General features: G+C 40.5%; 1 protein-coding gene across 3 annotated transcripts in view; it reads right to left on the bottom strand.

Annotated features, from left to right (window-relative positions):
- The window catches only part of GckIII (Germinal centre kinase III), a 238,108-nt gene that overhangs the window by 14,609 nt on the left and 207,097 nt on the right, over positions 1 to 16,402 (bottom strand). For 2 of the 3 annotated variants that reach the window (XM_053790592.2, XM_053790589.2), the window contains exons 2-4: positions 7,897 to 8,122; positions 5,304 to 5,468; positions 2,219 to 2,376 (exon numbers count right to left, since the gene is read on the bottom strand). In XM_053790592.2, the coding sequence (XP_053646567.1) occupies positions 2,219 to 2,376; positions 5,304 to 5,468; positions 7,897 to 8,122 (549 nt within the window). Of the gene's footprint in view, positions 1 to 2,218; positions 2,377 to 5,303; positions 5,469 to 7,896; positions 8,126 to 16,402 lie in introns of all 3 variants that reach the window. The other variant, XM_053790591.2, reaches the window with a different exon arrangement.

Genomic DNA, 16,402 nt, shown 5'->3' with positions numbered 1-16,402 from the left:
TTACATGTTGAGAATTTTCTGTATTGTGTATAACATCATTATTATATCATTACTGAGTATAATATCGTAATTATATACTACAGTGGTACCTTGGGATACGAACTTATTTCGTTCCAGTAGGTTGTTCGAGTGCTGATACTGAACAAATTTGTTACCATCAGGAATAATGTAAATTAGATTAATCCGTTTCAGACCCCGAAAAATACACTTACAAAAGCAGTTACATAAATACATTTACATAACTGTTTGCGTTTTGAGGTGTTCGTATCCCAGGCTACCACTGTATTAATATACACAATTCAGGTCGTCCCCGATGTGTTTGTATTAGTATTTTCTCACAGAAATTTACTTGGAAATATAAAATAAATAATAATACATTAACGATAAGTATATCTTATCTGTTAATGGTTTCAGGTATTATGTCTTAACCCCAGGCCAGTCTCACACTAGGCTTCTTATACCTTATACCTCCGATGAATTTTGAAGTTTTTTCGCCAGGCTTATCTGGTGCTTGCCTGGTCTAACACTAAGAACTATTAGCAAACACAAAGGATAGTCAAGTGTATAGTGAATGCAAGTAGAAGTTTGTATAATTTGCTTGTCATGTTACATGTTCATGAGACAAAGACAGGATGAACAAACCTGCCAGAGTGTAACCTGTTTACCCCTTAAACTGTCCAAAGATACATCTACGTTCACATGCGTAGGGCGCCAAAAGTAGATCTATGTTTTTTATATATTTTCAATAAAAAAAAGTAGATCAAAGTTTTTTAAACGCTTTCAAATATATAAACAAAAAGATCTACTTTTTTTACATACTTTCAAATGTTGAAAAAACGTAGATCTACGTTTGGACAGTTTAAGGGTTAACAGGCTCCCATGTCCCTCTTATATGGCAGGAGGGTAGTACCTCCTCGGATGGTTGCTGTCTAACTATAATTTATTTTCCATCAATATACAGGTGCTCCTCGACCTACGATGGGGTTATGTTTCAACGAACCAATTGTAAGTCAAAAAACAAATAAATGCTAACAAATAAGTAAATAATTATTGTAACTAAATACCAGTATTGAAAAGTAAATATATGAATACAAGTTAGGGACTTGCCACCTTCATGCTGGGTAATTATCTTAAGTTTCACCTCCAAAGTAATTGCTGCCGCACCATCATAAAGTTGAAATATCCTAAGTCACGGAGCATCCGTACATCAGTGTTACAAAGATAAGTTAACAACTTGTCTATTCCTAACATGGAAAAGCTCATATTTAAGTGTAGTAATCTGGGCAAATGTAAACTAGGAATAATACAAGTACAGTGGACCCCCGCATAACGATCACCTCCGAATGCGACCAATTATGTAAGTGCGTTTGTACGTGTATGTTTGGGGGTCTGAAATGGACTAATCTACTTCACAATATTCCTTATGGGAACAAACTCGGTCAGTACTGGCACCTGAACATACTTCTGGAGTGAAAAAATATCGTTAACCGGGGGTCCACTGTACTTCGTTTTTTGACACTCCAGCTGTCTCCCACTAAGGCAGGGCGATTAAAAAAAAAAAAAAAAAAACTTTCATCATCGCTCAGTCTATCACTGTCTTGCCTTGGCATGCCGATATTACAATTCATACTTTTTTTTTCAACAAACCGGCCGTATCCCACCAAGGCAGGGTGGCCCAAAAAGAAAAACGAAAGTTTCTCTTTTTAAATTTAGTAATTTATACGGGAGAAGGGGTTACTAGCCCCTTGCTCCTGGCATTTTAGTCGCCTCTTACAACACGCATGGCTTACGGAGGAAGAATTCTGTTCCACTTCCCCATGGAGATAAGAGGAAATAAACAACAACAAGAACTAGAAAGAAAATAGAAGAAAACCCAGAGGGATGTGTATATATACATACATATATATGCTTGTACATGTATGTGTAGTGTGACCTAAGTTTAAGTAGAAGTAGCAAGACATACCTGAAATCTTGCATGTTTATGAGACAGAAAAAAAGGACACCAGCAATCCTACCATCATGTAAAACAATTACAGGCTTTCGTTTTACACTCACTTGGCAGGATGGTAGTACCTCCCTGGGTGGTTGCTGTCTACCAACCTACTACCTAGAACAATTCATACATCTTTAAATATTACTCTAATCTGTTTAACACTGACATTCAAGCTTAACACACTAGACTAAGTGAAAATTGTATTCATATAAAACATAATACCACCTTAGAGTCATACGCAGACTGCTTGATGACCTCCGGTGCCATCCAGAAGGGAGTCCCCACGAAAGTATTTCTTTTGCTGGTTGTGTTGGTCAGCTGTCCGGCCACACCAAAATCTGCCAGCTTCACGTCTCCCATCTCGCTCAACAACACATTGGCAGCTGTAAATATAAGAATGAATTAATTATCAGGATACCATATTAAGTATATACCTTTGATGAGTTGTAAGAATTTTTGATGAGCTCTAAGAACTTTTGACGAGTTCTAAGAATTTTTGACGAGTTCTAAGAATTTTTGACGAGTTCTAATAATTTTTCTACTCCCGGAGCTCGTCCACAGGCCAGGACAATGTCTGAGGACAATTTTTTAATGCATCTGCCATTTGTTATCAAGGTAGGGTAAGCCAAGTGAAAAAAACCACATTCACCATCACTCACACTCTGGCTGTCTTTCTAAATGTGTTTTTAATTTTTAACTAAAATATGAATATAAATCATTGAAAAACACATTTATAGTTTACTACTTGAAATAAAATATGACTTGGTTAACTTTTTCAAATAAAATGCAACTGTAGCAAGAATTACAATTAAAAATGTGATAATTTACCTATTTTAGCTAAAAATAGACATGCCTGTCACCAGTTTTCAGGTTTTTCTAGCCTTGCAGCCCAGCCTGAGGACAGGCTTTACTTTTGAACGTCTATTAAATCAGCGTGGGTGTTTACAACCCACTGGAGGAGAGCCATCACAGCCTGGTTAATCTGGCACCTGGTGGAGGAGGTGATCCACCATCCTCCTGCAAACTTCTAACTTTGTACTGCAAATATTTTTTGTATCTCTTGGTAGAGGGTTGAAGAGTCTGCATAATACACCTACCATCCGACTTACGACCTGCTTGACTTATGACCACTCGACTTACGACCGTGTGTTTTATGCCAAATTTCTGGGAAATAAACAAGTATTTGTGTTGTACACAGTGTTTATCCTAAACCTTACAGTATAAAATACAGTACTAACAACATAAAAAGTAAAGTAAAACATGAAATACCAAAATAAAACAATAAAATAAAGTCATTACAAAAATGTTTTGTTGATATTCAGTAGTAAAGTTCGACTTACGACCATTTCGACTTACGACCGGTTTCTTGGAACCGAACTCGGTCGTAAGTCGGATGGTAGGTGTATATGTTATACTGTTACCTGTTATACTGTTACTTTGATGAGTTCCGAGAAAGTTTTCTACTCTCAGAGCCCGGCCATGGGCTAAACTCATCTGGTGCTACCTGATCAATTTGGCTGTTGCTAATGGTGGCCCACTGCAAGTTTTGTTTTCAACAAACTAGCTGTCTCCCACCGAGGTAGAATGACCCAAAAAAGAAGAAACACTTTCACCATCATTCACTCCATCACTGTCTTGCCAATGGGGCACCAATACTACAGTTCAGAACTTCAAGTACGTATCTCCTCCACTCCTCCAAAACTCTAGTCTGGCATATGGGTTTCCTTGAATCCCTTCATAAATGCCACCTTGATCACACTCCAACAGCATGTCAAATCCCTAAAACCACTTCAGTCTCTGAGTGGTTGGGAAATGGAATGATCTTAGTGAGGACATAGTCGAGGCAACATCCATACACTGTTTTAAGAGCAGGTACAGTAGTACCCATGAGGCTAAAAGGGAGTGAATCTGGAGAGTGGCAAGAGGCAGGGCCAGGAGCTGAGAATGAACCCCTGCAATGACAAATAGGTAAGTACATGCCTGTGTGTATACCCTATTTCCTTTATGCTTTCTTTTCTTTACCTACTGATTTGACTACCACCTTATTATCCTGAAGAGGAAAACCTGATTTGGCTCATTAACTTGAGGATTAATAATCCAAAATGTTGTGTAACGTGACTTATTTCCTTTGTGGTCCTTAGGTCCTGCCCCAGGATGCCACCCACAAAAGCCACAAATTACTGCTAGGTGAACAGTGGCAGTAGGTGGTAGTAGGCTTCCTCTTCCTCTCCCAGGATGCCACCCACAACAATGTACTTACTCTTAACCCTTAAACGGTCCAAGCAGATCTACGTTCACATGCGTAGTGCTACAAAAGTAGATATACGTTTTTTTTTTTTACATATTTTCAAATCTAACAAAAAAAAAAAAAAAGTTGATCAAGTTTTTTTACACATTTTCAAATGTAAAAAAAAAAAAGATCTACTTTTTTTACATACTTTCAAACGTTGAAAAAACGTATATCTACGTTTGGACAGTTTAAGGGTTAAGTAGCTATTTGCTAAGTGAATAGAGGTAGCAGGTGAGAATAAACTTGCCCACTTACTCCCAAAATGCCATATCTAGGTACCTATTTACTGCTAGGTTAACAGAGGCAGGAGAAATCAACACACCTGAACCCTCCTCCTCTAAGATGCCACCCACAGTCAGCTAGGTGCTAGGAATCTATGCATTTACTGCTAGGTGAACAAGAGGCAACAGTTTCAAGGAGACCTGCCCATCCTTTCCCAGGATTCCAACAATAAGGTCTGGTCACAGACCGGGCCACAGGAGCATTGACCCCTGAAACCCTCACCAGGTATACTCCAGGTAACAACAAGAGTCCACTAGCCTCCATGTCACACTGTTTACCAGTGTCCCTTAAGAGGCAGGAATCTATGCTTTTAAGTCTTAACTCAAAGTACATTTCTTTTCAAAAGCTCATACTATCACTCTTGAATATAAACTACAGTATTCTTTTTCATCTCGCACATCTCTGATGTGAGAGTCTTTGTGAATTTTTTCAAAAGAACAGGTGATCAAGAAATATAAAATCCCAAATAATTATTATTATTATGGAATAAAAAAGCAAAATAGTGTGACTGCAACAATACACAAATAACCTGAAGATTTTGGTCTGACCTGAACCATTAACTAGTCACACACTAACACACGAAGGTAAGGGAGCCAGTATATATGTGAGGAGGGGTTATTTGCATATTACTATCATCATCATCATCATCAAATAGGTATGGTTTGTTTGCAATCATGTCATTACGATTTCCTGAGTCACCATCAAATAGTTTCTGTAAAGAATCACATGCCCGCTGACCTTTAATATCACGGTGAAGTTTCCTCTCTGAGTGAAGATAATCAAGACCTTTAATGACTTCACGCAGGATAACAGCGATGTGCATTTCTTCAAAACTTCCGGCCTTCATTAAATCCAGTGCCGATCCGCCTCCGAGATATTCCATTATAATCCATAATTTGGTACCTGTAAATGTCAATACATTTTTATCAAACTCAGGGCCTTGTTTTTTATTAAAATAAAAAAAAAAATTTGTGGTGAAGGAACTCATCAGCAAATGTCCCATAAGTACTCTGAAAATGCCAGCTATAGAGAAGACTTTGTGTATTTACATACACTGTGGAGGTAAGTTTGCTCTACCTCACTGTGATCAAAGTGGTGTACAAAGCGATGTACAGGGTGAAGGTATGCAAGCTGGAGGTGTACAGAATGAAGGTGTACAAGCTGGAGGTGTACAGGGTGAAGGTGTACAAGGTGTACAAAGTGTTGTACACACCTGAGGTGTACAGAGGATCATTAAAGCTGAAGGATATTTAGCATTCTTGTATTTCAGTATATACAGTGGACCCCCGGTTAACGAACTTTTTTCATTCCAGTAGTATGTTCAGGTGCCAGTACTGACTGAATTTTTTCCCATAAGGAATATTGTGAAGTAGATTAGTCCATTTCAGACCCCCAAACATACACGTACAAACGCACTTACATAAATACACTTACATAATTGGTCGCATTTGGAGGTGATCGTTAAGCGGGGGTCCACTGTACTTCTTATGCTATATTTTTGCAGCCTAGCCCTGGGCCAGGCTGGTCTGGTGCTTGTCTGGTCACCCAGACTGTCACCTTCCTGCTTCAGGTAAAGTACTGTCAGTAAGTACCTGACGACAATTTACTTTCCCACCTTATACTACAGAAATTCAGTTCTCGGCTAGCCTTCGCAGAGAGCTACATGCTGACATGAAGCGATGAAGAGTATAAGGACCCCAATAGCAATAAGTCAAGGACCCCAGTGGAAACAAATCACTTTGACTTTATTGGGGTTATCCTAGATAATTAACACTAAGTGTGATATCTGTAATTATGTGTACCTGTGCATAAATAAATTTCCTAAACACTTGTTGGGTAGGTAAAAGCCCACATGGAAACTATTTTTTTTAAAGCTGATTTGTATATTGTGGCCACTAATTCGGGTCCTCTGATCAGATTTATTGAAGAGGCCTATATTTTTTATTTTAGGTTGATCTGCATACAGGTGGTCCTCGACTTACGATGGGGTTACGTTCCTATGAACCCAGTGAAGGATGAAAATATTCTATAGGTTATATCCTATATGCTATAAATAAGTAATTAAATAACTACTGTCACTGAATAAGGAAACGGACAAATACAGTGGACCCCCGGTTAACGAACTTTTTTCATTCCAGTAGTATGTTCAGGTGCCAGTACTGACCGAATTTTTTCCCATAAGGAATATTGTGAAGTAGATTAGTCCATTTCAGTCCCCCAAACATACACGTACAAACGCACTTACATAAATACACTTACATAATTGGTCGCATTTGGAGGTGATCGTTAAGCGGGGGTCCACTGTAATTACTGTAACTAACTAAATACCAGTATTGATAAGTAATAAATGAATACAAGTTATGGACTTGCTGCCTTCATGCTGGGTAATAATCTTAAGTTTCACCTCCAGAGTATTTGTTTTTGCACCATCGTAAAGTTGAAATATGGTAAGTCGAACCATTGTAAGTCAAGTAAGATAAGATAAGATAAGATAAGATTTCGTTCGGATTTTTAATCCCCGGAGGGTTAGCCACCCAGGATAACCCAAGAAAGTCAGTGCGTCATCGAGGACTGTCTAACTTATTTCCATTGGGGTCCTTAATCTTGTCCCCCAGGATGCGACCCACACCAGTCGACTAACACCCAGGTACCTAATTGCTGCTAGGTGAACAGGACAACAGGCGTAAGGAAACGTGTCGAAATGTTTCCACCCGCCGGGAATCGAACCCGGGCCCTCCGTGTGTGAAGCGGGAGCTTTAGCCACCAGGCCACCGGGCCACCATAGCACCTGTATTTTTACCACTAATTCAGATCCTCTGACCAGATTTGTTTAAGTGGTTTGTTTTAACATATCTATAGTCAAAAGATATTGCCTTATTAGTCTTAATTTGACCCATAATGCTCTGCATATAATGGGCTTCCTGTATGCACACATAAATGTCACCCATCATTGTACAAACATTGTATCATGATGAAATAAAGAATCTGAATCAAAGTGAGTACGATAAACCTCAATCTAATGGACTAATAGGGACCAGTGGCTGGTAATGGCAGCTGTGATAGATGGAAATGAGATTGTTTTGCTAAGATCATATTATTATAATTAAAATTAAGTGCCAAACCCAGAAGGGTCATATAGCGATGCTGCTAAAATCATAACAGACAATTATGTAGCAACTGAACCTTGTCTAGTTTAATTCAAGCCACCCAGTGGATTTTGTCTCGCATTTACAAAAACTGTTAGATTGAGGTTGGTTAAAACAAGGGTTTAAAGCAGACACTGCCTGTGATATCTACTAACGTACACTGCCAGTAGTGTGTACTAACTAACCTTTAAGATAAGATCCATAATACTTGGTAACATAAGGGGAGTCACACTGAGAGAGAACCATGATCTCCTGCTGTATATCCTCTATCTCATCCTCAGCTTCCTCCAGGTCAATGATCTTTATAGCGACAACCTGTGTCGTCCGCTTGTCCACTCCCTTGAATACTTCGCCGAAGGAACCCTTGCCGATTCTTTCTTGTTTAGTGAAAATGAGCTCCGGATCTACCTTCTGTGGACGAAAATTGAATGTTGTATTAGAGTACATCAACACTTATATTCAGATGAAAACAAATATGTACTTGAGGAAAATGAAGAGGAAAAAGAAGAGGGGGAGAGGAATGGTAGAAGTTGTAGGAGAGGGGAGAAGAAGAATGGAAGAAGTTGTAGGAGAGGGGAGAAGAAGAATGGAAGAAGTTGTAGGAGAGGGGAGAAGAAGAATGGAAGAAGTTGTAGGAGAGGGGAGAAGAAGAATGGAAGAAGTTGTAGGAGAGGGGAGAAGAAGAATGGAAGAAGTTGTAGGAGAGGGGAGAAGAAGAATGGAAGAAGTTGTAGGAGAGGGGAGAAGAAGAATGGAAGAAGTTGTAGGAGAGGGGAGAAGAAGAATGGAAGAAGTTGTAGGAGAGGGGAGAAGAAGAATGGTAGAAGTTGTAGAAAAGGGAAGAAGAATGTTCTACAATTTACAAAGGTCATTCAGCATTTATATAATGAAAACTAACATTTAATCACCGAAATACTGTACATGGTGCAGCACCGCCCACACTCCTACCTAGAGAATGTGGTGGTGGAGGCTGGATGGATCTCATACCAAAACAGAACAAAATGTCACAATACCATGACTGGAACAATACACAAATAACCAGCGCACAGGAGAGAGAAAAGCCTATGACGACACTGTGGTCTGACTTGGACCATTTACAAGTCACACTGTGTAACTTGTAAATGGCCTCTCTCCTATGTGCTGGTTATTTGTGTATCTCATACCATCATAGCTGTGATAAGGTGTTAGATGACTGGTGTGCTGAAAAGAAAATTGCAACAACATGATGAATAAAATATGTGTGTAACACCTGTGACACTATTTCCAATACAAGAATATCAGTGTTGCACACGTCTTCTTCAGCCAGATACACAATAGTAGAAACTAACAAAAGGTAATTCAGATGCTTTAAACAGGGGAAACATTAAACATTTCACCCACTGTGGGTGAAACGTACAGGTTTAGGTTAGGTAAGGTTTGTCAGGAAACAGGACAAGTGTTTCCTGATGCTGGTCTTAGTTATATAAAGACCCATAGCTAGAGCTATGGGTCAGCTATGGGTCATCGGTCATCTGACCGAGACCTTCGACTGGCTTACTACTCCACCACTTTAAAAATTATGGTTATGATTATAACTTATTACACTAAGAAAATACATATAGGTTTCCATAATTAATATAGCTACAAGTTATGAAAGAAGTGAGAAGCAGTTACGTCAGTAAATACTATGCCACACAGGTCAAGTGTCGAGGCCAAACACCAACTTACTTCTAGAGTGCACTTCCTGTCTCTTCTGGTACTACCAACACGTAGGTAAGTACACATGAACTAACACCACATGGAAGGTTAGAACTCATGGCAAGCCAGTAATAAAACCAGCAGGCCTGTGTGCTAACCCCTAAACCATGCCTCCTTAATAACACTCATCCAACAATGTGTATATACAATCAAGTCACTAACAGTTACTGCCATTATAGCATTAAGTTAAGCTTAACCTTGCCTAAAATACTCTGCATAACAATGGGCTTTCTGCATGTACACCTAAATGTCACCCATCACTATATTTCATACCAAAATAAAAATTATTATTATTATTTTCAACAAACCGGCCTTATCCCACCGAGGCAGGGTGAAAGTTTTTCTTTATAAATTTAGTCATTTCTACAGAAGGGGTTACTAGCCCCTTGCTCCTGGCATTTTAATCGCCTCTTATGATACGCATGGCTTATGGTGGAAGAATTCTTTTCCACTTCCCCATGGAGTATTAGTATCATTATTATTATTATTATGATTATGATATATCAAGCCATTCAAGTACACATGGTAGTGCATCTCTCTCTCATGTGGACAAATGATGCACCCTTTGATGCTCCTGAATAACCCATACGAGTTTAATGCTTCCCATACATTTTACAGTCGAAGACGGTATGTTTCTTTTTTGACAAACTGTGGAAGATGATACTTGCATACATTTCAGGATGTTTATTTGATATCCTGAAGTGTATATAAGTGTCCCTGGTCTAGATTTTATATAGATAATTTAGAACTACTTCCAACCCCACCAAACCTCACATAAACCATGGAACTGATGGGGTTTGAACCCATGGCAAATAAGTCGTAAAACTCACATCTGCCTCAACCTCACAAAAGCTAACACAACCCACAGTACATACTATAATTACACACACCAGCCCAACCTCATAGAAACACAACCCCAGTACATTATACATACTATTATATACACCAGCCCAACCTCAAAGAAACAACCTACAGTACATTATACATATTATAATGAGTATATATGTCATAATCATAATTTAACTGCACTATTACAATCGGTTCCATTATGACACATCTATATAGTGGGATAAACTGTAAATATGACTGAAAGTGTACATCCAGAACCGAACACAGAATGGAAAGGTCGGTATAGTAGCAGATGTTCAGTACTGGATGACCTTGTTTCAAACACCTTCATAAACAACTGTATGATACAAAAGTTTTATAAACAACTGTATGATGTTAAAGTTTTATACAACATTTGACAACATATAATTAACCAATACATTTAGTTATTTGTAAATAAACTCGCCCACTGGATTATTTCTCGGATTTTTCAGTTATAGAATGATGGTCAGATGACAGAATAAATGAGGATTAGGAGAATTAAAAAAACACGTAAGAAAGAGAAAATAAGAGAACGAAAGAGGGTTGGGGGAAAGAGAAGAGACTTGAGAGAATGAAAGAAGAGAGAGGAAGGAAGGATATAGGATAGGCAGTGTTGGCTTACACACATCCTTACCCAGGGGATGAACACAGGACACACCTCTCTGGCTTCTCTCTTTCAGTCTTGTAGCCTATGTGTTACCCACGTCAGGTGCTGTTTTAAGTACTACCCACATCAAGTGCTACTCATGTCAGGTGTTATATTAGGTAGTACCTACTTCAAGTGTTGCCCACGTCAGGTTTTGTTTTAGGTGCTACCCACATCAGGTGTTATATTAGGTAGTACCTACGTCAAGTGTTGCCCACGTCAGGTTTTGTTTTAGGTACTACCCACATCAGGTGTTATATTAGGTAGTACCTACGTCAAGTGTTGCTGATGTCAGGTTTTGTTTTAGGTACTACCCATGTCAGGTGTTATATTAGGTGGTACCTACGTCAGGTGGTGCCCACGTCAGGTGCTATATTAAGTGGTACACACATTTCAGTCCTGGAACCTTGACCACTTCTAATACACAGAGGTTAAAAAGACAGTATATACAGGGAAAGAGTGAGGTGTGTGATACATGGTGACCTGACAATACACACAAGTATGCACAACGACCACTGTGAAAAATAGTGAACTTCCATGTGCTTTCGTGATCTCACATTATCAAGGAACTGTGATAATGTCAGAACTCACTAAAACATTTAGAAGTTCACTATTGCCTTACAGTGGTTGTTCTGTATATTGTGATAACACCTGCTTACTGTGTTCTTATTGCACAAGTTCTGTATACACATATTTCATAATTTATATACATACAAAGATATACACCCCTCTCTCTCTCTCTCTCTCTCTCTCTCTCTCATGATTATCCACCTGGCCATTGTGTGTGTTATATAGTGAGAAATAATGAGGAATCTCTGTTTGTTCCAAGGCTTGTCTCACAATTACTTAATTACTAGTGTTAGGTCAACCAACAAGGATCAAACAAAGCCTGGGAAATAGAAGGTAATTATGCTTGATTCTAGGAAGGCCGGTTCCAAGTCCTCGGATGAAGAGCCCTTCACCGACCTTGGAGGACATAATATCTCTTAGTTTTAAAACTATATTTTACTAGCATCCTGCCTGGCCAGATGTGTGTATGTTACACACACACACACACACACACACACACACACACACACACACACACACACACACACACACACACACACACACACATGGAGAGATTGGACACAGTAACAAGGGGACACAGTTGGAAGCTGAAGACACAGATGAATCACAGGGATGTTAGGAAGTATTTCTTCAGCCACAGAGTAGTCAGTAAGTGGAATAGTTTGGGAAGTGATGTAGTGGAGGCAGGATCCATACATAGCTTTAAGCAGAGGTATGATAAAGCTCACGGCTCAGGGAGAGTGACCTAGTAGCGATCAGTGAAGAGGCGGGGCCAGGAGCTCGGACTCGACCCCCGCAACCTCAACTAGGTGAGTACAAGTAGGTGAGTACATGGGGCCAGGAGCTGTGAATCGACCCCTGCAACCACAAATAGGTGAGTACAGGCAGGATCCATACATAGCTTTAAGAAGAGATATGATAAAGTTCTTAAAGGAGGGAATGGACCTACTAGCGATCAGTGAAGAGGCGGGGCCAGGAGCTGTGAAATGACCCTGGCAACCACAAATAGGTGTACACACACACACACACACACACACACACACACACGAGCTAGGACTCGACCCATGCAACCACAAATAGGTGAGTACGTCATAAGCAATTTGTACACAGGGAAAGGGGGGGGGGAGAGCAGAATTACTCAACACATTGCAGGTTGTACATGGTTGTGACTACTGGACCAGCAAGTAACAGTACATCAATGTCTTGTACATGTATGGTATACAATACTGACAAAATGAAGTATGACACACATGTACAACATCTGAGTATCTTTATTGTAGACGTTTCGCCCTCCAGTGACTGTATACAAGGACATAATGTGAAGACAGTAGAACTATATACAAAAGATGAGGTAATCAGTCCCTCAGTCTTGAAGTTGAAGATCACCGGAGTCATGAACAATGTACACATTCTTGGAGCACTGTAGTCATGAACAATCTCCACATTCTTGGAGCACTGTAGTCATGAACAATCTCCACATTCTTGGAGCACTGTAGTCATGAACAATCTCCACATTCTTGGAGCACTGTAGTCATGAACAATCTCCACATTCTTGGAGCACTGTAGTCATGAACAATCTCCACATTCTTGGAGCACTGTAGTCATGAACAATCTCCACATTCTTGGAGCACTGTAGTCATGAACAATCTCCACATTCTTGGAGCACTGTAGTCATGAACAATCTACACATTCTTGGAGCACTGTAGTCATGAACAATCTCCACATTCTTGGAGCACTGTAGTCATGAACAATCTACACATTCTTGGAGCACTGTAGTCATGAACAATCTACACATTCTTGGAGCACTGTAGTCATGAACAATCTACACATTCTTGGAGCACTGTAGCCATGAACAATCTACACATTCTTGGAGCACTGTAGTCATGAACAATCTCCACATTCTTGGAGCACTGTAGTCATGAACAATCTCCACATTCTTGGAGCACTGTAGTCATGAACAATCTCCACATTCTTGGAGCACTGTAGTCATGAACAATCTACACAGTCTTGGAGCACTGTAGTCATGAACAATCTACACAGTCTTGGAGCACTGTAGTCATGAACAATCTACACATTCTTGGAGCACTGTAGTCATGAACAATCTCCACATTCTTGGAGCACTGTAGTCATGAACAATCTCCACATTCTTGGAGCACTGTAGCCATGAACAATCTCCACATTCTTGGAGCACTGTAGTCATGAACAATCTCCACATTCTTGGAGCACTGTAGTCATGAACAATCTACACAGTCTTGGAGCACTGTAGTCATGAACAATCTACACAGTCTTGGAGCACTGTAGTCATGAACAATCTCCACATTCTTGGAGCACTGTAGTCATGAACAATCTCCACATTCTTGGAGCACTGTAGTCATGAACAATCTCCACATTCTTGGAGCACTGTAGTCATGAACAATCTACACAGTCTTGGAGCACTGTAGTCATGAACAATCTACACAGTCTTGGAGCACTGTAGCCATGAACAATCTACACATTCTTGGAGCACTGTAGTCATGAACAATCTACACATTCTTGGAGCACTGTAGTCATGAACAATCTACAGTCTTGGAGCACTGTAGTCATGAACAATCTACAGTCTTGGAGTACTGTAGTCATGAACAATCTCCACATTCTTGGAGTACTGTAGTCATGAACAATCTACAGTCTTGGAGTACTGTAGTCATGAACAATCTACAGTCTTGGAGTACTGTAGTCATGAACAATCTACACATTCTTGGAGCACTGTAGTCATGAACAATCTACACAGTCTTGGAGCACTGTAGTCATGAACAATCTACACATTCTTGGAGCACTGTAGTCATGAACAATCTACACATTCTTGGAGCACTGTAGTCATGAACAATCTACACAGTCTTGGAGCACTGTAGTCATGAACAATCTCCACATTCTTGGAGCACTGTAGTCATGAACAATCTACACATTCTTGGAGCACTGTAGTCATGAACAATCTCCACATTCTTGGAGCACTGTAGTCATGAACAATCTACACAGTCTTGGAGCACTGTAGTCATGAACAATCTACACAGTCTTGGAGCACTGTAGTCATGAACAATCTACACATTCTTGGAGCACTGTAGTCATGAACAATCTACACATTCTTGGAGCACTGTAGTCATGAACAATCTCCACATTCTTGGAGCACTGTAGTCATGAACAATCTCCACATTCTTGGAGCACTGTAGCCATGAACAATCTACACAGTCTTGGAGCACTGTAGTCATGAACAATCTCCACATTCTTGGAGCACTGTAGCCATGAACAATCTACACAGTCTTGGAGCACTGTAGTCATGAACAATCTCCACAGTCTTCAAGACTACGGTTCTCACCACCAAGACTGAGGGACTAATTACCTCATCTTCTGACAGTGTCACACGAGTCTTACTAACCTGGTTTATCTTCAACACCAACAATAAATCCAGATCCTCGCTGGTTTACTTGTGCACTTAATAAACCACTCTAATACACGGTTTAATTCAATATTAAAACGTCATTAGGATATAATTTAAGAAACTTTCTATAGAAAGTTACTGTTTTTTAAACAACTTGTTGTAGTGGGCAACTTGCTGTAGTGAGTAGCTTGCTGTGGTGGGCAACTTCCTGTAGTGGATAGCTTGTTGTAGTGGGCAACTTGCTGTAGTGGGCAACTTGCTGAGTGGGTAGCTTGCTGTAGTGGGTAGTTTTCTGTAGTGGGCAACTTGCTGTAGTGGGTAGCTTGCTGTAGTGGGTAGTTTGCTGTAGTGGGTAGCTTGCTCTAGTGGGTAGTTTGCTGTAGTGGGCAACTTGCTGTAGTGGGTAGCTTGCTGTAGTGGGTAACTTGCTGTAGTGGGTAGCTTGCTGTAGTGGGTAACTTGCTGTAGTGGGTAACTTGCTGTAGTGGGTAGCTTGCTGTAGTGGGTAGCTTGCTGTAGTGGGTAGCTTGCTGTAGTGGGTAGCTTGCTGTAGTGGGTAGCTTGCTGTAGTGGGTAACTTGCTGTAGTGGGTAACTTGCTGTAGTGGGTAGCTTGCTGTAGTGGGTAGCTTGCTGTAGTGGGTAGCTTGCTGTAGTGGGTAACTTGCTGTAGTGGGTAACTTGCTGTAGTGGGTAACTTGCTGTAGTGGGCAACTTGCTGTAGTGGGCAACTTGCTGTAGTGGGTAGTTTGCTGTGGTGGGTAGCTTGCTGTAGTGGGTAACTTTTTGCTGTAGTGGGTAGCTTGCTGTAGTGGGCAACTTGCTGTAGTGGGTAGCTTGCTGTAGTGGGTAGCTTGCTGTAGTGGGTAGCTTGCTGTAGTGGGTAACTTTTTGCTGTAGTGGGTAGTTTGCTGTGGTGGGCAACTTGTTGTAGTGGGTAGTTTGCTGTAGTGGGTAGCTTGCTGTAGTGGGTAACTTGTTGTAGTGGGTAGTTTGCTGTAGTGGGTAGCTTGCTGTAGTGGGTAACTTGTTGTAGTGGGTAGTTTGCTGTAGTGGGTAGCTTGCTGTAGTGGGTAACTTGTTGTAGTGGGTAGTTTGCTGTAGTGGGTAGCTTGCTGCAGTGGGTAACTTGCTGTAGTGGGTAACTTGCTGTAGTGGGTAGCTTGCTGTAGTGGGTAGCTTGCTGTAGTGGGCAACTTCCTGTAGTGGGTAGCTTGCCATGGTAGGTAGAATCATGGATAGTTAACTATGGCATCATAGTGGTAGACTACCATGTACATTCCACAGGGATCAGTCACCCTGTGCCTACACAGCTTTCTCTCTCCTTACTTTCACTCTTCTTGCTGTGAAAGTGCTACCCCTGTGACGTACCTGTGAGGTTTCCAGGGTTATTCCACCTTTAGCAAGACTTCATTGTTGACTGGTCACCCAGGCTGTTGGTGCTGGTGGTCCCCAAG

The sequence above is a fragment of the Cherax quadricarinatus genome, chromosome 92 (genome assembly GCF_038502225.1).
Source record: "Cherax quadricarinatus isolate ZL_2023a chromosome 92, ASM3850222v1, whole genome shotgun sequence".
Classification (NCBI taxonomy): Eukaryota; Metazoa; Arthropoda; class Malacostraca; order Decapoda; family Parastacidae; genus Cherax; species Cherax quadricarinatus.
The sequence above is the reverse complement of the archived record's forward strand: the minus strand, read 5'-3'. Positions and strand labels throughout refer to the sequence as shown.